The 22282-nt window shown below is 45.3% G+C and overlaps 1 protein-coding gene across 1 annotated transcript in view; it reads left to right on the top strand.

Annotated features, from left to right (window-relative positions):
* The first annotated feature begins 745 nt into the window (after window positions 1-745).
* The window catches only part of MPP1 (MAGUK p55 scaffold protein 1), a 54326-nt gene continuing 32789 nt past the window's right edge, over window positions 746-22282 (top strand). Inside the window, exon 1 of the mRNA XM_074206020.1 lies at window positions 746-876. Within this exon, the coding sequence (XP_074062121.1) occupies window positions 775-876 (102 nt within the window). The 5' untranslated portion in view covers window positions 746-774. The remainder of the gene's footprint in view (window positions 877-22282) is intronic.

Below are 22282 nucleotides of genomic sequence, written 5' to 3'. Positions count from 1 at the left end.
GAGCACTGGCCCAGAACCCAGAGGACCTGGGTTCGAATGGCAGCTTGGGCGGCTGCTGGCTGTGTGTGCCTGGGTGAGTCATTTCCCTGCCTGCTTTGCCTCCTGGGTCACCTGGGGGCGTTCTGATGCCCCTCGGGGGGGGCCCTGCATCCAGATGGCTCTGGAGGACAGTGTGAGTTGGGGAACTTGAAGGCAGAGAACAAACAGCACCGAGCTTGCTGAGGGCATTGCCCCGGCCCGCGACGGCGATCTTCCCCGTCCTTCAGGGCCCCGAAGCCATGAGTGCTTGGGTTTGGCGCCCCCGGAATTTGCCCTTGGGGATCCTCGATCTTGTGCCCGCTTCCGCAGCGGGCCTGGCAGCCCCAGCCAGGGTTGCGGCGGCCCTTTCCCGGGGGTGGGAGGGGGTGCTTTCCGGAGCTTTGGGCCAGGGCCGCGGCCCTGCCTGAGGCCCCCCCCCCCCCCCCCGAGCAGGTGCTTCGGGGGCGGGGCGGGCCCTGGGGGGCCAGACGCCCCCCCCCCCCCCCCGGCCCGGCCCCCCAGTGCTTCCGCCGCCAGCCGGGGGCGGGGGGGGGGGGCGGGGCGCGGCCCGGGCCGAGGCCGGGAGGCGGGCCGAGGGGGCGGGGAGGCCGACGTGGCCCGGGCCCCCCCCCGGCCCCGCCCCGCCTGCGCAGGCCCCGCCCCGCGCGTCGGCCCTTCTCCCCGGGGCGCTCCGGGCAGGCCGTGAGTCGGCGCGGGCGGCTGTGCGGGGCTGCCTGGGGGGCCGGGGGGGCCGCCATGACGCTCAAGTCCAGCCGCACGGAGAGCGGGAACAGCATGCGCACGGCGCTGGCCGACCTCTACCTGGAGCACTTGCTGCACCACCGCGCCAAGCCCCAGGTCGGGGGGGGGGGGGGCCCGGGGGCCGGGGGGGGGGCGGGGGCCTGCGGGGGGGGGGCCGGGGCCTTCCTGTCCTGCGTCCCCCGCGCGGGGCTGGGGGGGGGAGGGGCGCAGCGGGCCCGGGCTGGAAGCGCCGGGGAACTGAGGCCTGCCCGGGCGAAGGGCCAGGGCCCCCCCCCCCCCCCCCCCCCCGGGCAGGAGAGGGCAAGCCAAAGCCCGGGCCCAGCGGCGCAGCCTCCCTGGACCCAGAGGGGAAATAGAGGCCCGGCGGCTGCGGCTCCAGGGCGGCGTGGACGCCCCGCATTCGGGGCGCTCCTGCGGGTTTGCCTGCGCTTCCCGCCGCAGAAAGCCGGGAGGGCCAGCGCTGCGGGGCCTCGTTGCCCCCGCTCGGAGCGCCAAGGCGCCCGCCGAACTTCGGTGCTTGCCCTGGAATGGCATCTGCTGCAGCTAACCGTGCAGAGCACCAGTCCCAGGGTTTTCCACACGCTGAAGCCAAGCCCACCGGGCAGCCAGGTGGCCCCTGAGTTCAAATTCGCCCTCAGACACTTCATAGTTAGTTTGGTAACCTTAGGGCTAGCCACTTAGTCCCGTAGCACCAGGACAGCCCGGCCACCAGTCTCAGCTCTGTCCCTAAAGCTGCTCTCCTGCTACGTGAGCCAAAGCTCCCTCCAAACTGGGCAGCCTCCAGCCTCCACGGATCCTCGGCTGCCTTGGAGTTCCCTTTCCTAGCCAGGTTACCCCCCCCCCCCCCCCCCCCCGCAAAAAGCTGGTGTTCCACATGGGAAGCCACAAATACAGATTACAACAGATGCACCCTCTCCCCCCCCACTTGCTTCTTCTGATACACACTCACCTCACCTCCCCGAACCACCCCCAGCTGCCCATCTCTGCCCAGCAGTGCTCAGGGAGCTCCTGCAACTTCATTACTGCCCTCTTGCAGAGAACCTTCCCAGAATGCCCGCCACTGACTCCTCACTGACTGAGGAACATATAAATAAGACCTCAAAAATGGACCACATTGTTTAGACGAACCTTCCTGCATTGCCACCTCTTTGTCCCTTCATGGCTCTCTTCCCATCTAACCCAGCAGCCCCATCTAGGCCCTCCTCTGCCCTCCACTTCTGTGCAGGCCATGATAGTGTCAACCAAGATCCCATGAGCTATAGCATACATAGCACTGTCATCTGATTTACTGACATTTTCTTCAGGCTGGGTTACAGGGTGAATGGCAGTTTGACCCCTATCTGACAGGCCTCCCCCATCTCAGATAATAGCATTCTGTTGCAGGTAGAGAGGCCTTCATGTCCTTGCAGAACAGAGAAGGAAGATAAGAACAAATGAGCTGCCTCCCCCTCCTGAGGATTCCATTTGATGCCTCCCCTCCCCTCCCCTCCCCCCCAGATTAGCTAATCCTAAACTAGAAACAAACCTTTAGGTAATAGAGCAAGGGAAAACAAAGTGAAGGAAATGGAGGAGATGGAATTCTAGATAGTGGGTTCACTTGGGAGACTACTAAAATGGCTTAAGAGTCCCAGCTCTGCTAACTCACCCTTCCACAGCCTCAGTTTCCTCATCTGTAAAGGTACAAAGAATACCTGCCCCCTCTAACCTCTTGAAATTGTTGTGGGGAACAAATGAAAAGCCAGGTAAAATTTTACTCCACCAATTCACATGCAGAGTATCATTCCCACTGGATGGGATAAAGTCTTCCTTCTCTCTTTCCCCTGGGAAAGAAAATCTATGGATTATACTGGCCTAAAGTTCCACCAAGTAGATAGACTTTGTAGGAAAAGCCTTGGCCTCCCCCTCCATTACACTTCCCTCTGAATTCCTACCCCATGAAGCCATACCAGATGCAATGAAACAAAACTGGGTTCACACTCTAACTTGACTCTTTCACCTCCCTCTCATGTCTTCCCAGGACTTTCTGAACCCTACTTGCTCACAACTTTTCTTTTTAATTTTTATTTATTTAACACAATGCAGTTAAGAGTAACTTGCCCAAGGTGCCACAGCTATGCAATTAAGAAGTGTCTAAGGGGCAGTTAGGTGGCACAGTGGATAAAGCACCGGCCCTGAAGTCAGGAATACCTGGGTTCAAATCCAGTCTCAGACACTTAATAATTACCTAGCCGTGTGGCCTTGGGCAAGCCACTTAACCCCATTTGCCTTGTAAAAAAAAAAAAAAAAAAAAAAAAAGAAGTGTCTAAGACCACATTTGAACTCAGGTCCTCCGAGCTCCAGTACCAGTGCTCTATCAACTATCCCACTTGGCTATCCCCTGTCTTTCATTCTTTTTTTTGATAAGGCAATGGGGTTAAATGACTTCCCCAAGGTCACACAGCCAGGTAATTATCAACTGTCTGAGGTTAGATTTGAACTCAGGTCCTCCTGACTCCAGGACCCATGCTCTATCCATTGTACCACCCCAGACCCCCTCTCTCATGACCTGTGTGACCCCCTAATTGAGCTTGGTCAATCCCTCAACCTCTATTACTAAAGTTTCCTTATATATGAAATCAAAGAATGGGACTAAAAGACATGTCTTTTCTCTTCCAAGATCTCTATCTCAGTATTATTGTTTCTTTCACTTAATTTATAGAATCTGTTCCTGTCCAGGGCCTGGCACCCCTGCCTCCTGACACTATTAACACCAGTCTTTCAGAGACATTATGAGAAATGAAAAGAGTAGAGCAGCCCTTTCCTAATCCCTTCCCCTATTCTGCCCAACCAGGCTGCTGGGGTGGATCTCTGACCAAACCCAAAATAATGAAACTGGGCTGGGGGGGGGGTGGGGGCTGCTTGCAAATTGATCAGAGCAAAGAGGAACTGCACTAAAGGCCAAGTTCTGGCTTATAGAATTTACAGGGTGTGGGGTTCCATTCTAAGCTTGGTTGTTTTCCCTTTAGGATTATGATCTTGGTGATTCATTACAGTGTAAAGGAAATTATTTGACTAGAGGCAATTTTCTAAACTGTAAGTGACCTTAGTTTCCTCTGTGGTCCAATAAAGGGTGTCCAATGCCCCTTCTAACCCTAGAGTGGGAAACCTTTGATCATATGGTAGGGCAGCACCATGAAAAGATTCTCTCAGGGCCAGAAAGCCTGAAAGAGATCAGATTCCCTCTCCCCCTGGCTTTCCCCCCTTTACCTATTGGAAACCCACCATCATGAAAGTGACTTTGCTGATTAATGGTCTTTCTTGGGATCACCTTTGCCATTTATCAGTCAACTGCAGTATTTATCAAATACCTACATACTGCATGTCAGGCCACCACTGGGATACTAAGGTCAAAAGGAAACAATTCATGCCCTCAAGGAGCTTCTATTTGAGGGATGAAAATAACAGAAAATCATTTCTGGAAGGTCTTAGCAGGAGCTGAAGGGATTATGAGTGGGATGAGGATATAGGACACATCAGCTGGGGTGAAGAGGAAACTAAAATTTCTGCAAAGGAAAAATGAGGAGGGAGAGCATTGTAGGGACAGTGTATGGCCTGCACAAAGGCTCAGAAATGGACAGCAAAAAGGCCAGTTAGACTGGAGAGTTAAGTCCACGAAGGGCAGTTATCATTTAGTCATGTCAGTCACATCCAAGTCTTTGTGACCCCATTTCAATTTTTCTTGGCAAAGATGCTGGGAGTGGTTTTTCTCATTTCCTTCTCCAGCTCATCTTACAGATGAGGAAACTGAAACAAATAGGATTTAAGGAAGTTGCCCCAGGATCACATAGCTGGTGTCTGTGCTCAAATTTGAACTCAGGTCTTCCTGACTCCAAGCTGGGCACTCTGTCCACTGCATTCCTTAGCTACCCCATGGAAGGCAATAATGTATGTAGGATATGCCTAGTAGTTGAGAATCCTGAGAGTAGAATCCTTAGTAGGATTCTTAGAAACTTAGAACAGTAGAAAAACCTTCTCAGTATGGCTGAAAGAATGGGAAGCTCCCTAATGGCCCGGGACTGGAGGGACTAAGCCTAGAGAGACAGAAGTCACCTAGAGAGGAGTATTGCCCCCCCTGTATTCATACAGCACATCCCCAGGCCCTGTGCTTTTGCGTGCCATTTATTCTTCCCCTGGAGATGCCAGGGTGTGGGTGTGCTCACCTTTGCCCAGCACAGAGTTAGAGCTGACCCTTCTCCCTGAAGGACAGGACAACCGAGGCTACTCCTTATCTCCAGGAAATGTCAAGATCAGAGCAAGCTGCATTTGGAGTGGAAGACCCAGAATTTGCTAGCGACAAGAAATTGGAAAGTGCTCTCTGCTCTCCTCTCCTTTTTATGACCCCTGGGTCAGTCCTGCCTTGCCCAGTCACTTTATGACTTTCCTTTATTACCCAACGTGACCTGTATACTTGCAAGGCCCCCTGTGGCCATGTGCATCAGACTTTGCCCCTAACTTCCAGGGATTGTAGATCTTGAAGGATAATCAAGTTAGGAGATTGAGGATACTTGTTTTAACTTGTTTGTTCAGATCATTCCTCCTTAAGACAATCACTTCTATAGCCAGTAAATATTAATTGAGCACTTACTTTGTACCTGGAGGTTCTTGGTTGCCTTGGTGTAGTGGGTGGTGGGTGCGCCGACCTTGGTTCTCTCTCTACATAGACATAGATCATTGCCCTCTATTGCATTGTTGACATAGTCTCTCTCCCTGACAAAACATAAGCTTCCTGAGGGTAAGGATTGGTTCGATTTTGTCTTTAGTTCCAGTGTGCTGAGAAGTTCCCCGAGGTCACCCAGTCCGGGTGGGATTTGAACCCAGGACTTTCAGATGCAGAGGCCAGCTCTCCTAGCCTCTGTTGTTCCACTCCCAGTAGACACTGGATAACTTGCTTGTTGCTTGTCGAATATCCTTTTGGGAAGGGTGCTGAAAGGAGGGCAGCAGCAGCTAGTGATGGCCAGGAGAAGGGGGAATTTGGCCTTCCTTTCTAGAATAGAGGCTAGGAAGAGAATGGGAAGCAAACAGCCAGCATGTCTCAAGAAGTCAGGCCCGTTGTGTGAAGCATCCTAGTATGGAAGAGCCTGGTTATCAGGGAGTTGGAGTAAGCAATGTTGATACGAATGAATTGAGCCCTTGGTCTAATGGGACAGACACCATAAAAATAACTGGGTGCGTACAGAATAAAATAGATTGTGTACCAAGAAACAGTCTTTTGAGGAGGGAAACATTTCTTTGAGAGTTGCACCATGGGAAGTCTGGGAGAAGGCTGGAGGGGATACAGAGAACAGTCACGAGGAAGAGACCTTAGGAGACAGACCCTAACACAGATGGATTGCATTCAACATCTCAGGTGTCCACCCCCAGCTACCAGAAACTATTGGAAGCCAGAGAATAGGGGGAACAACTTGCCAGGCGTTTGTTCTGATCCAGGCCTGTGGAGTTTGGGTTCTCCAGCCAATCTCTATCCCAGTTTGCCATGTGTTCTGAGGCCCTGGGAGGCATCTGCTGGATTCTGATTGTCTTCGCAAGGACAAGTAAGAAACACAAATCCCCATTCAACTCCAGTAGACCTCTACTCTCACTTCTTTTTCCTCATCTTTTGTACCACCCCTTGCCCAAAGCCAGAGCCTCTCTTCTGCCTTAGGACCTTGTTGAGATTGGAGCTGCGCCTGCAGCGCACTTGTGGTTCTTTGCTTTGGGAGGTTGCTAGACTTCTTTGAAATTCAATTTACTTACCTCTGACATGGAGATCTTGATTATAATAATACATCCTTTCTCAGAAGCTTGTTTCAAAGAGAGTGCTTTGTGGATAGAAATTTGTTGCCTCCACTAGCATCTGAGGATTAAAGGAGTTTGCTGTGGTACAGTGAAGAGAAGGTGCGAGATTTGGAGGCATCTCCGAGGCTTCTTGCATTCCCCGTGCAATGCTGGAGAAATCATTCCAGAGGTCCCAATAGCAGCATCTAAAATGAAGTTTTTGGATTAGATGTTTTCCAAGCTTACTTTCAGTTTTAAATCTGTGATCCTAAAAGCAGCAGGTGTGACCCTGATGAGTAGTAATACTTCCTGACCTCAATAGACTTTAAGCCCCTTGAAACAAGTCCTCTTTTTGGTTTGTGTTTGTACCTGCAGTGCCCAATTGGAGCCTTGGTGGATTTGGGGTGCTTAAGTGGGGGGCATTAACTCGGTTGCTTGTAGGTTGGTCATTAAGGTTAACACACATAAATGACATCTCCTGGGGTCTTCTCTTTCGGGTGCCAGCTCTATTTTACAGATAAGGAAACAGATCCAGAGGGGTGGATTGACCTGGTTGTCCAGGTTTAGAGACTGGCAGTGCTAACTCCACAACAGGCCACCTTTTGGTGGTGATGGTGGGGAATGCAATTACTATAGATCTGTTTGTGTGATTAAGAGATGGCAGATCTGCTTGGTTGTAGAGGGCAGAAGTCTTGTAAGTGACTGATGAAGGTGAGGACTACCTTTACTTGGAATGCTTTGAGACTGGCCGGGAAGGAACTAAGTGGGGCAGTTGGTGAGGAAAACTCTCTAGACTGCCTCCAGGGAGGAAGTGAGCTCCCTTCATCCAAGTCCAGGGCTCTGGTCACCCTGCCCCCATCCTCTCTGGGCCCCACCCTAAGATTCCTGTTTTTTTTCCTAGTTGTAGTTGCTTCATTTTCTTGAGTTGGTCCTAGAATCCTAGATCTAGAACTGGAAAGGGTATCTGAGGCCATCAAGTTCATCCCCCTCGATCAGTTAGTTGGCTAACAAAATTCAGTTTGATTCAACACGCATTTTGAAAAAAATCATTTTTATTTTGAACTTCAGCACACAGAAAGAGCATTTCAATATACACTGCCATTTATGAAAGGATTGCAGATGAAACTATAAATATCTGTTCCTTACTGCTCTTTTTTTTTACAAGTATAAAAGCATTTCCACATGCTACATTCAGAAATGTCTTGCTTGTTTGCTCTCTTCTCAAGATTTTTTTCTTCTGTGCATTAAAAAAATATTTCAGTGACCCCACCCCTTTTATTTGCATTTCCATCTCCTCCCCACATAGCCATGTCTCTTTCAGAACTTCATGTCCATCCCCTGTCACTCAGGAGCCAGAGCCCTGATCATTCACTAGTTTGTGTCCTTCACTCTCCTGATTCTGCTCTTTTCACTTTGCATCAGTTAGTGTCTCAGTTTTTGCAAGTGATATTCCAATCTCCATTCCTTTCTGACCCCTCCTCCATTTGGCTCAACCCTTTCTCCACTGACCTTTCTGTTTTTTCTTTTAAGCCCACCCTTCCAGGCTTCAGGATCAGAAAATTTGGCTTTGAGCTCTTCCCTCCTTGCACTCCATCCCTGAGGACTTCCAAGTTGAGTTTGATCTGTGGGTTCAATTTGTTTCTTTCCAGTAAGAGTGAGATGCCTGCCCCCCACCCCGTCTACCTGTAGAACTAAAGAGGGGAGTAATGGGCCCCACATGTGTAGAAGATGTTCTTGAGTGACTCAAAGGAAGGAGGCTCTTCTCTCTCCAACCTTCTCCAAGGGAGACTTTAGTTCCTACCAGGTGGGGAAGCAGGAGTTTGGAGCTGGAGCCCACCACTCTGCTCTCTTCAGAGAGAGGGAATACTGGGTGAGAAGGGGATCTATCTATTCTCTTTGTATATTGTTCATCTAGTGGATATGATTGGATGCCATCTAATTTCTGACCACTTTTCATTGGCTAGACCCCTTTCTCGCATGTCAGTTCCACAATGAACCCACCTAGAGAATAGCAGAGACAAGTTATTTATCTAAATCATAGCAAAACAAAAATCAGAGAATGTATATTGGGCATAGGAGGCTATCTAACAGGCAATACAGAGTCAAGGAGCTCTCCCATTGGGACTGAAGTAATTCAGCCCAGGAAGAGAAAGGATCCTGGATCTCAGCCAAGGGAAAACTCCCTGCAGGCTCTAGCATAACAAGTTGGAAAGTGGGACATGATGACCCCTCTCAAATCTTCTATTCTTGGCTAAGGTCATCTCTCTCTCCAAAGTGGAAGCCAGCTTGACACAAGGAAAAGGAAACTAACAGAGGCCCAAAGAGGGATAGGCCAAGACTCAAGTTCTCTTGCCTTTCCCCAACTCTGCTCACTTCTGCATGGCAGGGCCTTTATCTTCCCCTAGGAGGAACCCAATGGGCTTGGGATAGGGATTACTACATGTGGACACTTCTCATCTATCCCAATTAGCAGAAATCATTTCACTTCCCCTCCTTCCTACTTTATTGATCCTGTTATCCATCCCTCTCTTTCCCCCTTTTGAGCCCTCCAGACAGAATCACGGTAGCAAAAACAGGCTTAAGGAAAAGAGATAATCGGGGAAACTGCATTTGGCTCAAAGGTAGCATAGGCAAAATTTTTACAACAAATTCCTCTGATAAAGGCCTCATTTCTCAAATAGATACTGAGTATAGAATGAAGTCAAATTTATAAAAAAATTTAAAAAGAGTCATTCCCCAATTGATAAAGAATCGAGAGATATAAACAGGCAGAAGAAAAGCCAAAGCTATCTAATTTGTTGTTTGTTCAGTCCTCTAGTCATGATTGACTCCTTTTTTTAAAAAAAAATTATTTATTTTCATCCATTTGTAATGATCGACTCTTCATGACCCCAGGGATCACAGCTCGACTATCCCTCGAAGTCTGTCCAAGCTCATGTTCCTTGCTTCTGTGATACCATCTCCCCAGCTCATTCTTCTCTGTCCCCTTCTCCTTTTGCCTTCCATCTTTCCCACCATTGGGGTTTTTCCCGATGACTTCATCTTCTCATTATGTGGCCAGAATGTTTAAGCTTCAGCTTCATTATTTGACCTTCCATTGAATATCTTGGATTAATTTCTTTAAGGAGTAACTGATTTGACCTCCTTGCTGTCCAGGGGCTTCTTAAAAGACTTTTCCAATTCCAAAGCCTCGATTCTGCAGTGCTCAGATTTCCTCAAAGTCCCAACTCCCACAGCCATACATTGCTGTAGGAAAAACCAGAGCTTCAACTCTAAGGACCTCTGTGGGCAAGGTGATGTCGCTGTGTTTTCATGTTCTGTCCAGACCGACCAAAACTTTCCTTCCAAGGAGCAAGAGTCTTTTCATTTCATGGCTACAGTCACTGCCTGCAGTGATCTTTGAGCCCAAGAATAGAAAAATTAGACACTGCTTCCATTTCTTCCCGCCATTGGCAAGGAAGTAATGGAACCAGTTGCTAAGATCTTCATGATTTTGATGTTAACCTTCAGCCCAGTTTTTACTCTTCTCTTTCACCAACATCAAAAGGCTTCTTCATTTCTCTTCTCTTTGTGCTGTCAGAGTGGTATCCTCTACATGTCTGTCTGAAATGGTTGCTTTGGGGTTGGTTTGGAGGCTTCATTAAAAGCTCTTTCAGGAAGAGTTCTCAGAACTTCCTAGCTTTGCGTCACCATCTTGGGCCACTCCTTGATGAATTGGAGATTGTTGATTTCTCCCGGCAATACTAATTCCAGCTTTTGCTTCATCCAGCCTGACATTTCGCATGATATACAACTCTGCAGATAAGTTGAATAAATAAGGTGACAATATCTAACCTTGCCATGTTCTTTTCCTTTTTCTTTTAAGGTTTTTGCAATGAAATGGGGTTAAGTAGCTTGCCTAAGGTGAGACAGGTAATTGTCAAGTGTCTGAAGTCGAATTTGAACTCAGGTCCTCCTGACTCCAAGGCCAGTACTTTATCCACTGCGCCACCTCGCTGCCCCTAGTGTTATTTTATCAAAACTCTGCCCTGTGTCCTTTTATCCTCCAGGATCAAACTTGCCCTGCAATGGTTTGCCATTTCCTTCTCCGGTAGATCACCTTTCGTTAGAACTTTTCGCTGTGACCTGTCCATCTTGAATAACCTTGCAAACCCCTCTACCACAACAAGGAAGTGATTGGGGGTGAGGGGAATGGGGGAAAGCTATTGATAGTAATATGAAAAAATACTCTAAATCATCATTGATTAGAGAAGTGCATAGTCAAGCCTCTCTGAGGTACCACCTGTAACCTATCAGAAATAGTAAAGGTTGGAGAGGATGAGGGAAAAATGGGAATACTAATGAATTGCTGGTGGAGCTATTGTGGAGAACAATTTGGACACGTGTCCAAAGGCCTGTGGGTTTGTGAATACCACCCAGCAATGCCACTAAAGACATCAAAGGAGGAGGAAAAGGACATTTTGTAGTAACAGAGAATGGGAAATTGAGGAGATAGCCATGAATTGAGGAATGGCCGAAGAGGTTATGGTTTGTGATTGGGATAGAGTCCTACTGTGCTGTAAGATGACAAGAGGGGTGCTTTCAGAAAAACATGGGAAGAAATATACATGTATTCACACATTAATGCAAAGAGAAGTGAGAACTGGGACATCAGTCTCTGCACAAGAATAGCAATGTAGTGGTGATCAACTTTGTAAGATGTGGCTACTCTGATCCAGGACAATTCCAAAGGACCCATGATGAAAAACACTGCTCCCTTCCAGAGAGAACCAATAAACTGAGTGCAGATCCAAGTACAATTTCCTTGATTTTTCTTGCTTTTGTGGAAATATGGCTAATGTGGAAATGTGATTTCACATGTCTAATTGATATCATATTGCTTGCCCTCTCAATGGGTGAGAGAGGGAAAGAATTGGGAATCCAAAAATTAAAAAGAAAGGAATGCTAAAAATTAATAAACAGCATGTTCAAAAAATTTTGCCCCTAGGACCTGTGGCTTTTGGGGTTTTTTTTATCTTTCTGTGTTTCTCTAGCAATCTGTCTTCCCAGTTCAAAGTTCTTCTTGAGTTCTGGCCTCTTGGACAGGCCCATGGCCCATTAAGGGCCCCTATAGGTGACACAGTAGATAGAGAACTGACCTTGGAGTCAGGAAGATGGGAGTTCGAATCTTGCCTCTGACTCTTACTAGCTGTGTCACCTTGGGCAAGTCACTTCACCTTGATTGCCTCACATCCAGGACCATCTCCAGTCATCCTGATTTGAATCTGGTCATTGGATCCAGATGATGGCCCCAGAGGAGAAAGTGAGGCCAGTGACTAAGCACAGCTCCCCACCTTCCTCCAATCTGGTTCACATGTTTGTCATGGCCTTACCTCCCTGATGTCATGGTCTTCTTGGAAAATGAAGGACAAACATTACTGTGTCTCCCTTTTCAGGGTCGATTATTCTTGGTTGAATCTTCTGCCTTGTGATCTCCAACTGTGGTTTTTGGGGTGCTTGGACAAGCTTCTTTTGGTGGCTTGCAGTTCCTTTTCCTTGAGGTGCACCTGGATTTGAGCTTTTTTTCTTTAGGGCTTTCTTTGTGTCTTCCCTTGCTCCTCTGGTTATAACAGATCCCACTGGTGTTCACGTAGGATTCAGGAGCTATTGATAGCCAGTCTCTATTTTTGGTTCTGGCTTTCAGGACTCCAGTGGTTCTGCAATTTTGATCAGGGCAATCAAGTCCAAGGAGATGGTTTTCAAGAGTAGCCGGCTTGTCAGTCTCGATTGTGTTGGAATATTTCTTGCTGTCTCACGGCTGCACTGAGGTCTTTTGGCTCTCAGCTAAGTTTCAGCTGTTCTTTCTGGGCCAGGCTTGGATACTTCTCTTTTCTATTTTTTCTATTTCTTCTATCTCTAAATTTTCTATTTCTTTTCCTTCCATGGCTTTCCTCCAGAACTTTTATTTCATTGCTTACCCCTTGCTTCATTTCTTCTATGCATATTCCTGGTGAAAATATGGAGAATCTGGTTTGTCCTTTGGGTCTCTATTTGGAGTTGTTAGAGAGTTACTCTCTTCTTTTGGGAGAACCTCTAGGCTCATGCTGGTCTGGGTCTTCTTTGGTTTAGTCTTCTTCTCTCCAGCTTTACTTCCTGAATAGGAACTAAGCTTCTAATTGAGCTCTTCAGATCGGGTGGTCGGCTTTGCTCAGTCTCACCCTAACTCACATAGGTTTCCCCTTTGGGTTCTCCTGGGGTTAACCCTGGTTCTCTTCCCCTCTTCCCATGAATCTTTGAAGTTCAGTACATTGTATCTTCTGGGCCCTCTTTGGTTTCTTAGGGCAAGGTGACAAGGCCCTTGAAACCCCAGGGTGCCTTGGCTCCCAACTCCTTCCTGAACTTCTCTGGTGGGAGGTTACAGTCACCCTGATCCTTTCAGAGGCGCCCCATGTCTCTGCCTCTTTTCTCATCCAGATTGACTGTTGGCCAAACCCCTTTTCCTTTGTCCTAGGCTTCTGACTTGAGTTTTTGTGTCCTTCTTGGGCATGTGACAACGCAAGAAGTCCTTTTTAGAATGATTTGTCATGGAATTTCTTCATGATTGTTTGGTCTGATAGGAATTTCCATTTGTTTTTGTTTATTTGCCACCTTGCTGATCTAGGGACCTCTTGTTCTACTTGCAGGAGGCTTGGATCTGGGAATACCAAGACAATATATTCTTCCCAGGGTTTGCTGAAGCTGTCATGGCCTAGGGGGTCTGCCATAAGGGAGCATCTATTGGGGAGTGGGGAGTGGGGAAGTGTAGTGAAGAGAACCCTGCAGAGAAGCTGAGTGCAAATCCTGACCCTGTCACTTCTTAATTGGACCACTTTGAGCAAGTCCCCTTCCATCCCAGCTTCTGAGTCTTTTCTGTAAAGTGGCCTGCGGTGGGCAGAGTAGGGTAGAGCCTGGGAGTGGGGAGGGTGGGGAGTGCAGCTGGTACTGTTTGATCCCTGCAGTTAGATGAAGGCTCTTCCAGAATCCCTTATTAATGTTTGAATTGGGGGCTTTAAGATCTTTGTTGTTGGAGAACCTGGGCTCTGGAGCCAGATGATGGACAAGTGTCTTACTTGAGATTTGTCTTGAGTTCTTAGAAACTCACACCTGAAAGGAATACTGTCAAATAGCCAACCCCTTGGATCCAGCCTCCACTTGAATACCTCCTAGGGGGGAACCAGGCCATAGCCAGTGCCCCAAGGCCATCTGGGCCACTTTGTGACTCCTTGAGATAGGAGGAAGTCTTGCCCTCTTGCAGAATCCATCAAGCTTGTCATCTCTCATCCAATCCAAGGTCAATGTCTGGCAGCCCTGCTGATTCATCTGAATTTACAAGCCACTTAGACCCTCTAGCTCTTTTTCAGAAGAATTGCTTTCTGGCCATGCTTCTCCCTTCTGTACTTATGAGGTTGATTTGTTTGGAAATCCCTCTTGAGTCTCAGGGAATTCAGCCCAATATTGAATTCAGCCTGTTAGGATCACAAGGGATCTTGGTTGTCTAGGGTGTTATCAATCCTACACTGCTGGGACCATGTCCTCCTATACTTTTATCCAAGTCATGGCTAACAAGCTTGTTGAAACAGCCCAGGGGGAAGCCCGGATCCCCGAAATTTGACACTAGAGAATTCCTTCCAAGTTGACATTGAGTTCTGAACTACTCAACCTCTGGTGTGGCCTGTTTTTGATGAAGCCAGCCTGGCTTTGGTTGATCATAGCTTCTCTTTCCAGATGTTCAGTAACCAATTCTTAAAGAATTGTTTCTAGGGTGGCTAGGTGGCACAGTGGATAGAGCACCAGCCCTGGAGGCTGGAGTACTTGAGTTCAAATCCAGCCTCAGACACTTAATAATTACCTAGTTGTGTGGTCTTGGGCAAGCCACTTAACCCCATTTGCCTTACAAAAAAAAAATTGTTTCTAGAACTTTCCCAGGAATTAGAAGTCTGGCTCTCCCTGGTGCCTGAAAAGAAAATCTCTCATCTCTCTCATTCCTATTTGTTTATCTTTCTGTCCCTTTCTCTCTCTCTCTCCTTTTCCTCATCCCAGCAGTGTGTATGGCAGGTAGGCTGGTTCCCTGTTTCTAGAGGGATCCTTGAGAACCCCATAGTTTTAGAGTGAGAAGGGACCTTAGGGTTCCTCAAGTCCAAGCTTTTCCTTTGAAGAAGAAAATGAAGGCTCAGAGAAATCAGACAATCATGGCTTTAGAAGGGGAAGGGATCCTAGACTGAAGAAAACTGCTGTACAGTGTGTGAGTCAGCATGTGTATAAGCCTACAGACTGGTTAAGAAATATATCTGCTCAAGGGAACGTGGGAAATAAGTGGCAAGGCTAGACTTGGAAGGCCATTCCACCAGGCTTTCTCCTGAATCAAACCAAATTGAAGCTCTGTTTGTTTGTCTGTGTGTTTGTGTATGTGTGTGTGTGTGTGTGTGTGTGTGGGGGCGGGCAGGGGAGTAGCTACTGATAGGAGTCAGTGGGGGCTCAGACTTGGAGCTCATTGTTGCTGGGATTGATTGTGCCAGGGCTGCTGAGGCCAACTTGTTCTCTTTTGCTAAATGACCCTGAAGTTGCTTTGCCTCTTATTTTGTCCCACGTGGTTTGGGACCACTGGGGGCCCTTTGGATTCCACTGATCTTTCAGATTTCTGGGAGGTATCTCCACATTAGCTCTTCGCAATCTTAAAGGAGAAGCTACCAAGTCCCACCACCATGAGCCCCTCTCCCCCTGCCCCCATCAGGACTAAAGAGTCAAAAATGGCCCTGTTGCCTACCCTTCTTTAGCAGGTCCTTTTTTTTTTTGCAAGGCAGTGGGGTTCAATGACTTGTCCAAGGTCATACAGCTAAGTTAGGTATTAAGTGTCTGAGGTCAAATTTGAACTCAGGACCTCCTGACTCCAGTGCTCTATTCACTGTAGTTCCACCTAGCTGCCCCTGTAAAGTCCTCTGTGCTGGGCTGGGCTGGGGGGCTACAGAGAGTTCTTGGGCCCTCTTTTGTCCTCTGAGGACTTTGCCCTGTGATAAGAGGATGGTCTTCTTTATACACTGTCAATCCTCTTTGTTTCTTGGCTATCCTTTCTTTTCCCTCCTATCCTTTCATTTTCAGTTTATTCATTTATTATCTGCTTTGAAAGGTAGTAAGTTTTTTACTACTGATAGTGTTCAAATAGAGTTTGGACATTCATTTGTCCATTGTATCCTAGAGAGGGCTGTCACTTAAGTACCAGTTGAACTAAATGGCCTTTGAGGCCCTTGCTAACTCTTAAAGATTTGGCTATAGAGCAGAAGAGGCTATAGGAGAGTACCATTGGACCCCTTAGCCATGGTGATGGGAATTGCTTTGAGTGGAGGAAACCCTAGAGTGTCAGGGAGTATATGATTCCATTTAGAGTCTCCCCCTTGGCAGTCAGACTTTGAGATGGAAAGGAACTCCTGAAATCCCAACGATCTCTCCATTTCTCCATCTGACACCCTTTTCTTCCAGTTCATTGTTTTCAACCTCTGGGTTGCCATATTTTACATTGTGACCAGTATCTCCTGCTGGGTAGGCCTTTCTCCTGAGGGATCCATGATGTCCCTCGCTTGATTTGCCTCCAACCTGTTGGACCACTTTTTGGTGGATCACTCAGTCCACAAGTATTCACTTGTGGGTGCCAGACTCTGTGATAAGCTCTGGGAACATTCAGAAAGACATTGTCCCTAGCCTTAAGGAGTTCCCCGTTCTGATGGGGGAGAGAGAGAGAGAGGCATATTTATTTTATAACTCTGGACAAGCCAGCTTCTAGGAAGGACAAATTGAAAACAATCTTAAGAGGGAGGGCAAAGCTTGTTTGGAGGAGACCCAGAAGATGAACTATTAGCTGACACATGAAGAAGGCCAAGTGTTCCTCCTCTCTTTGGACCCCTCAGTGAACCATTGCTTGAAACCTTTTAGTCTTATGATATATCATGATGTTTATTTTGACATTCAGTCGTGTCCGACTCTACATGCGCCCATGGACATGGCATACTAGGCCCTTCGATCCTCTGCTAGCTCCCAAAGCCCATCCAGGCTCATGTTCTCTGGTTCCATGACCCCATCCTGTCCTCTGCAATGTACCTGATCTTAGGAAGACCTGAGTTCAAATGCAACCTCTTACCTAGCTGGGTGACTATGGGAGTGTCATTTAGCTCCTAATTTTGGCTAACTGTGACCTTGGGCAAGTCAGCTCATGGTATAAAAAGTGCCTCGGAGAAAATTTTCCCAGTGAAATTACAGGTCTAGTCCCTGTTCTTATTGATGTCTTATTTAAAAAAAAATTAAATTTATTTAAGGCAATGGGGTTGTGACTTGCCCATCTAGGCAATTATGAAGTGTCTGGGGCCGCATTTGAACTCAGGTCCTCCTGTAATGTCTTATTTTTGCTATCAAGAAATATCTCCTCTGAGTTCACATTGTAGTTTCCTGCAACTGAATTAAATCTACCACACCACAAAAATTATAGAGGTTAGGTTTTATTATGCTTAAACCCAGATTAACAGGCTTCAGGGAGCAAAATCACCCTGAATCCAGATTAGAAAGGTCTGACAAACTTTTATAGAGAAAATTTATAAGAGAAAATTACATCAGACAGAGACAGAGTACTAATTCTTTTTAATAGTGCAATCTCCTCCATCCTCTTAGGTGATAAAAATTTAAAAAGACAGACTCATCATCTCATACTTTCTTTAATGTCATAAAAGTTGAACAGAGGTAATTAAACAGAGCCATAATCTCATATATTCCCTATGGAAATAAACCTAGTTAAATGAGATGCTCTAGGTAAACTAAAGTCAGGTTAGAGATTTACAGATTACAGTTAGGGGGAAACTGCATTTAGAGGGTTCAATAATATCCTAAAGGAATTTACTCCTTGGTTATCTTGTCTCCAAGATAACTAAGGAATTGAGGACAATGGAAATTCTTCTTCTAGGGTAGGTCAAATTCCCCTTCCTGCACCTATCTGAGAAATGTCAAACACCCTCCCCTTTAATACTATAATTCAGTGAGTCAGGTTTTGGTCTGCTGCTGTTAATATTAGGAGAAGATGGTCTTTCAGTTAACCAAAAGTTGCAGGAAGATTAATCCTGAGCCCAAATAATAAAAATCAAAGGAGATAAAAAATTTTCATCAACCTTTCTAGGTCTTTCCCCATTTCAATAAATCCATCTTTATAGTATTTACCTGATATACCGATTGGTGCAGATAGGCTGGGCATTGTCGTTTTATTTTTAGAAAGATTTTATTTATTTTGAGTTTCACAATTTTCCCCGTAATCTCACTTCCCTCCCCACATCCCCCACAGAAGGCAGTTTGTTTGTCTTTACATTGTTTCCATAGTATACATTGATCTAAGTTGAATGTGATGACAGAGAAATCAGATCCTTAAGGAAGAAAAATAAAGTATGAGATAGCAAAATTACATAATAAAATAATTTTTTTTTCTAAATTAAAGGTAATAGTCTTTGGTCTTTGTTCAAACTCCACAATTCTTTCTCTGGATACAGATGGCATTCTCTATCGCAAATACCCCAAATTGTCCCTGATGGGCATTGTTTCTTACACGGAATCTTCCTCTCTGCTGATCACTCTGGCTTTTGCTTCTACTTGGTCTAAAAGCATGATGGTAAATCCTGATTTTATTTTTAAAATTGCTGAAACTGAAGTTTGGCCTAGGGGAAATGGACTTATGATTTCACTGATATGGGGAACTCCCTCTACTGTTTTAGGTTGCCATATTCTCTGCAGTCTCCATAGCTAGTGAAGTAGAATGCGTTTTATTCTACTCTTCCTTTGCATTTGCATGTGTCCATGTTTTAGGTGGTTCCTCGAGGTCACATTTTGATAAATTTTTGCAAGCTGAAATAATGAGATAGAATAATAAATCTTGAAAATCAAGGGAAATCTGCTCATAGCCTCAAATGGTGGATGAAGTCAAACTTGCATGCATTTTTATCCATGAGTTCATGTATGTTCGCTGTAATCATTCTCTATGTATTTACTGGGTATACTGTATATTCCAGACTATAATCACCTGTTTGTTAACTCTTTTATAATCCCCTCTTTTATATTCCACTGATGTTGCTCCCAAACTAGATGTTGTCCATACTCTTTCCCCTCCCATTCTAAGCACAGATCCTCTAGTTGTGATAAAGCCTCCTCTCTATCTCTGTCAACTTCAGATAGGCTGGTAGATAGAGTATTGTGGCCGAACTTTGTGTTTTACAACTTCAAGGGCCAAAAGCTTTCCTTTCTCCTTACAGAGTTATCTCTTTTCTGCTCCCCCCTCCCCCCAAGGCCTCTGCTTCCTTTTGATTCACTTCAGTAGGGTTTGCAGTTCAGTTCTTAGCCCTTGTTTTCCTTGGACTTCAAAGAGACTACACCCTTTTTGTTTCCCATCAAATCTAATTTTTTTCCTTCATGTTTATTCACTATTTTAAAAACTTCCTCTTTGAGGTTCTTTGGTCAGCTTTTCTATCAAAAGATCCTGATTTAAGTTTGACCTTATCCGTAGAGAATTAAAACACTATTTACCACCCCTACCAGTATTTTTTTCTTGAGAAGTAGAGCTGTCCAGTGGAGTTAAAGGGAGTTTGGGTGCCCAAGTTCTCCTTGGGTCACTCCTCAACACCTGGAAAGTGTGGAGAAAGGATCTGAACAGAACAATGACATAACAGGTCTAGTTCCAATTTCTATCTTTTTCTTATGAAAAGAGCTAGTCTGTATTTCTGAGCAAGCCATTTTAGTTTACAGGCCAGCTTTCCCCACTTTTCTATGTGTCACACTTTGCTTTCCTTCTCTTTTGCTGTTGTTGTAGATAAAGAATCTTGTGCAGTTCCGCTTGGTTCACTTAAACCATTTATTTTTATGCTTCGATTTTTGTTTTTGGCAGGGGAGGACTTGCACTATTATTATGTTCTTAAATAAAAACCTCTGTTTTTATTTAATAAAATAAAAACCAAGAAAACAAGTTAAAAGCAAGTATCACTATGACCAAAGAATGCAACTTGCTGCATCTGTAGGCCCTCACCTCTGTGAGGAAGGGAATGTTAGCATTTTTTGGGCATCAAGATTGATCTTTTTTTTATTAAATAATCTGATCTCATTTACGTTGCTGTGGTGTGGTATTCTCCTGGTTCTCTTTGTTTCACTTTGCCCCGTTTCTATAAATCTGCACAAGTTTTTCTAAATTTTTAATGTTGCTTCTTACAGTAGAGTAGTATTTCGTTACATTTCTAGACCACAATTGAATTGTGGCTTTGTGATTTGCCTCTTGGTATCCAGAACTCTTTAGAATTTGCTTAAAGACTCCATGTCTGGATGTGAATATCTTTTCTGTTGGTGTCTGGAGAATTTTGCCAATCTTGACTTCCCTCTCTGTCCTGGAAAAACTCAAGATTGTGTTTTTTTTTTCCACGTTTTTCTGTTTCAAGAAATTGGTAATTCTTAGCTTCTCTTTCTGAGCCCTTTCTTTCCATTTTCTTACTTTCTTTTGTGGTATTTTGATACCTTCTGGTATTAGCTTAATAACCCAGTCCAAAAAGGAGATAAGGTTTATGATCCAGCAGGACCTGGCATTGATAAAAAATAATCCTGATGGCTCCTTCTTGAGATGTTCACTAATCCTAATCCTGTGCTCTAACATTTTCTGGAAATAGAAGTCAAGCTCCCTAGCCTGTACTTTGAAGCTTGTTCTTTGGAAAATCAGGACTAACTTTGCTTCTTCAGCCTAGTGGGGCAGCAGTGCCAACTTTCAGTTCTGTTGGCACCTAAGGACAGCATTCATTTGGCTCCGGGACTTGAATTCATCAAGGGCATTCCAAAGTCTTTCTTGATATTGCCTTTCTGATCTTGGGTATCAATCAATCAACTCCTTCTCCACCCACCGCACCCCCACACACACCCCAGCTTTCCAGTGCGAAGGTTATTCTTCTTGGCAGGGAAAACAAATGCACAACAAATTCTTTGAAACAAACATGCAGACTCAAGCAAAATAAATTCCCTTAATGGTTGTATGCAAAAATATCTGACTCATTCTACCCTGGAAAATATATCACCTCTCTCTCTCTCTCTCCTGGTCCTCTGGCATCATGGCTGGTTATAGTTTTACATTGTTGGTAGTATATTAAGTTATTTTCTTGGTTCTCCTTATTTCACTCACCAGTATATAATTGTCCTTAGAATGTTCATTTGTATAATATTGATGTTATGGTATACATTGTTCAACCAACTGGTTCTACTTATTTCATATTGCATCAGTTCATACAAATCTTTGCATGACTATTTATTTTAAGGCAGTTAAAGGGGTTAAGTGGCTTGCCCAAGGTCACACAGTTGGGCAATCTGAGGTGGGATTTGAACTCCAGGGCTGGTGCTCTATACACTGTGCCACCCTTTCCCTGACTTTTTAAAAACATCTATTCACTCATTTCTTATAACGCAATGATATTTCCTCGCCTTCATATACTACAACTTGTTTAGCCATTGATTGGCAGCCAGTTTTTGGCCATCACAAAAAGAACGAGTCTGAGTATTTTTGTGTATATAGGACCTTTTTTTCATGCTCTGATGATCTCTTTTTGGGTGTAGGCCTAGACCATTGCTGGGCCAAAGAGCCCATGTATTCAGTCACATTTTGTGAATGATTTCAAATGATTTTCCAAAATGGTTGTACCCATTCACAGCTCCATCCACAGTGCATTGCTGTGTCTGTTTTCCCCACAGTCCATGTAACCTTTTAATTTTCATTTTCGTTGTCCTTGTGATTCTGATGGGCCTGGGATGGAATCTCAGAATTGCTTTAATTTGCATTTCTCTAATTGGTAGTGCTTTTTTGCATCTGGTTATAGATCACTTGGGTTTTTTCTCTTGAGAACTGCCTGTTTATATACTCTTAAGTCATTTATCACTTGGAAAATGACTCTTATTTTTATAAATTTGATTCATTTCCCAATAGGTCTTGAAAATGAGATTTTTATGAGATCTTTGCAAAGATTTTTTTTTCTCCCTGGTTAGTTGTTTCCCTTTTAATTTGAGTTTTATTAGATTTCTGCATTTTAGTTTTTATCTCCTTTGATCCTTCCAACAATCCTGGGAGGGAAGTGCTATATTGACACCCTCATTTTACCAAGGAGGAAATTGAGGCAGACAGAGGTCAAGTGGCTTGTCTCACTTGAGACAACTCAACTCTTTCTCACTTTAAGTCCAGCACTCTAGCTTCATTATAGCTGAATAGATGGAATGGAAGCTCCTTGAGGGCAGGGACTATTTCTGAATCCTTATCACCCAGCCTTCTGCTGAACCCTAATCCTTAAGGAATTTTTGTTGAATTTATACTGATAACAGCAATACTGTAAAGATTTCCAACTGTGAAAGACTTAAGAATGCTTATCCAGTTTAAGACTCTTGATAAAACAAATGTTCCACTTCCAGAGAGAGAGATCTGATGGATTAGGGGTAACTGGAGGTGGAGTATTTTCTTTTTCTTCCCTCTGTTTTTGGATGGAGCCAATGTGGGAGACTAGCAGTGTCTGTAACGGGCTTTGTTTTCTGTGCCTTCTCTATGGAGAGCAGAGAAGGGTGTGGGAGGAAGAGAATTTCAAACTGAAAAGAAAATAGAATTGAATTTATAAAAAAACCTTGTTGATTGAGTCCCCTTTGTAGAGCTGTGAATGGAATGGAG

The sequence above is a fragment of the Macrotis lagotis genome, chromosome X (assembly GCF_037893015.1).
Source record: "Macrotis lagotis isolate mMagLag1 chromosome X, bilby.v1.9.chrom.fasta, whole genome shotgun sequence".
Taxonomy (NCBI): domain Eukaryota; kingdom Metazoa; phylum Chordata; class Mammalia; order Peramelemorphia; family Peramelidae; genus Macrotis; species Macrotis lagotis.
The sequence above is the reverse complement of the archived record's forward strand: the minus strand, read 5'-3'. Positions and strand labels throughout refer to the sequence as shown.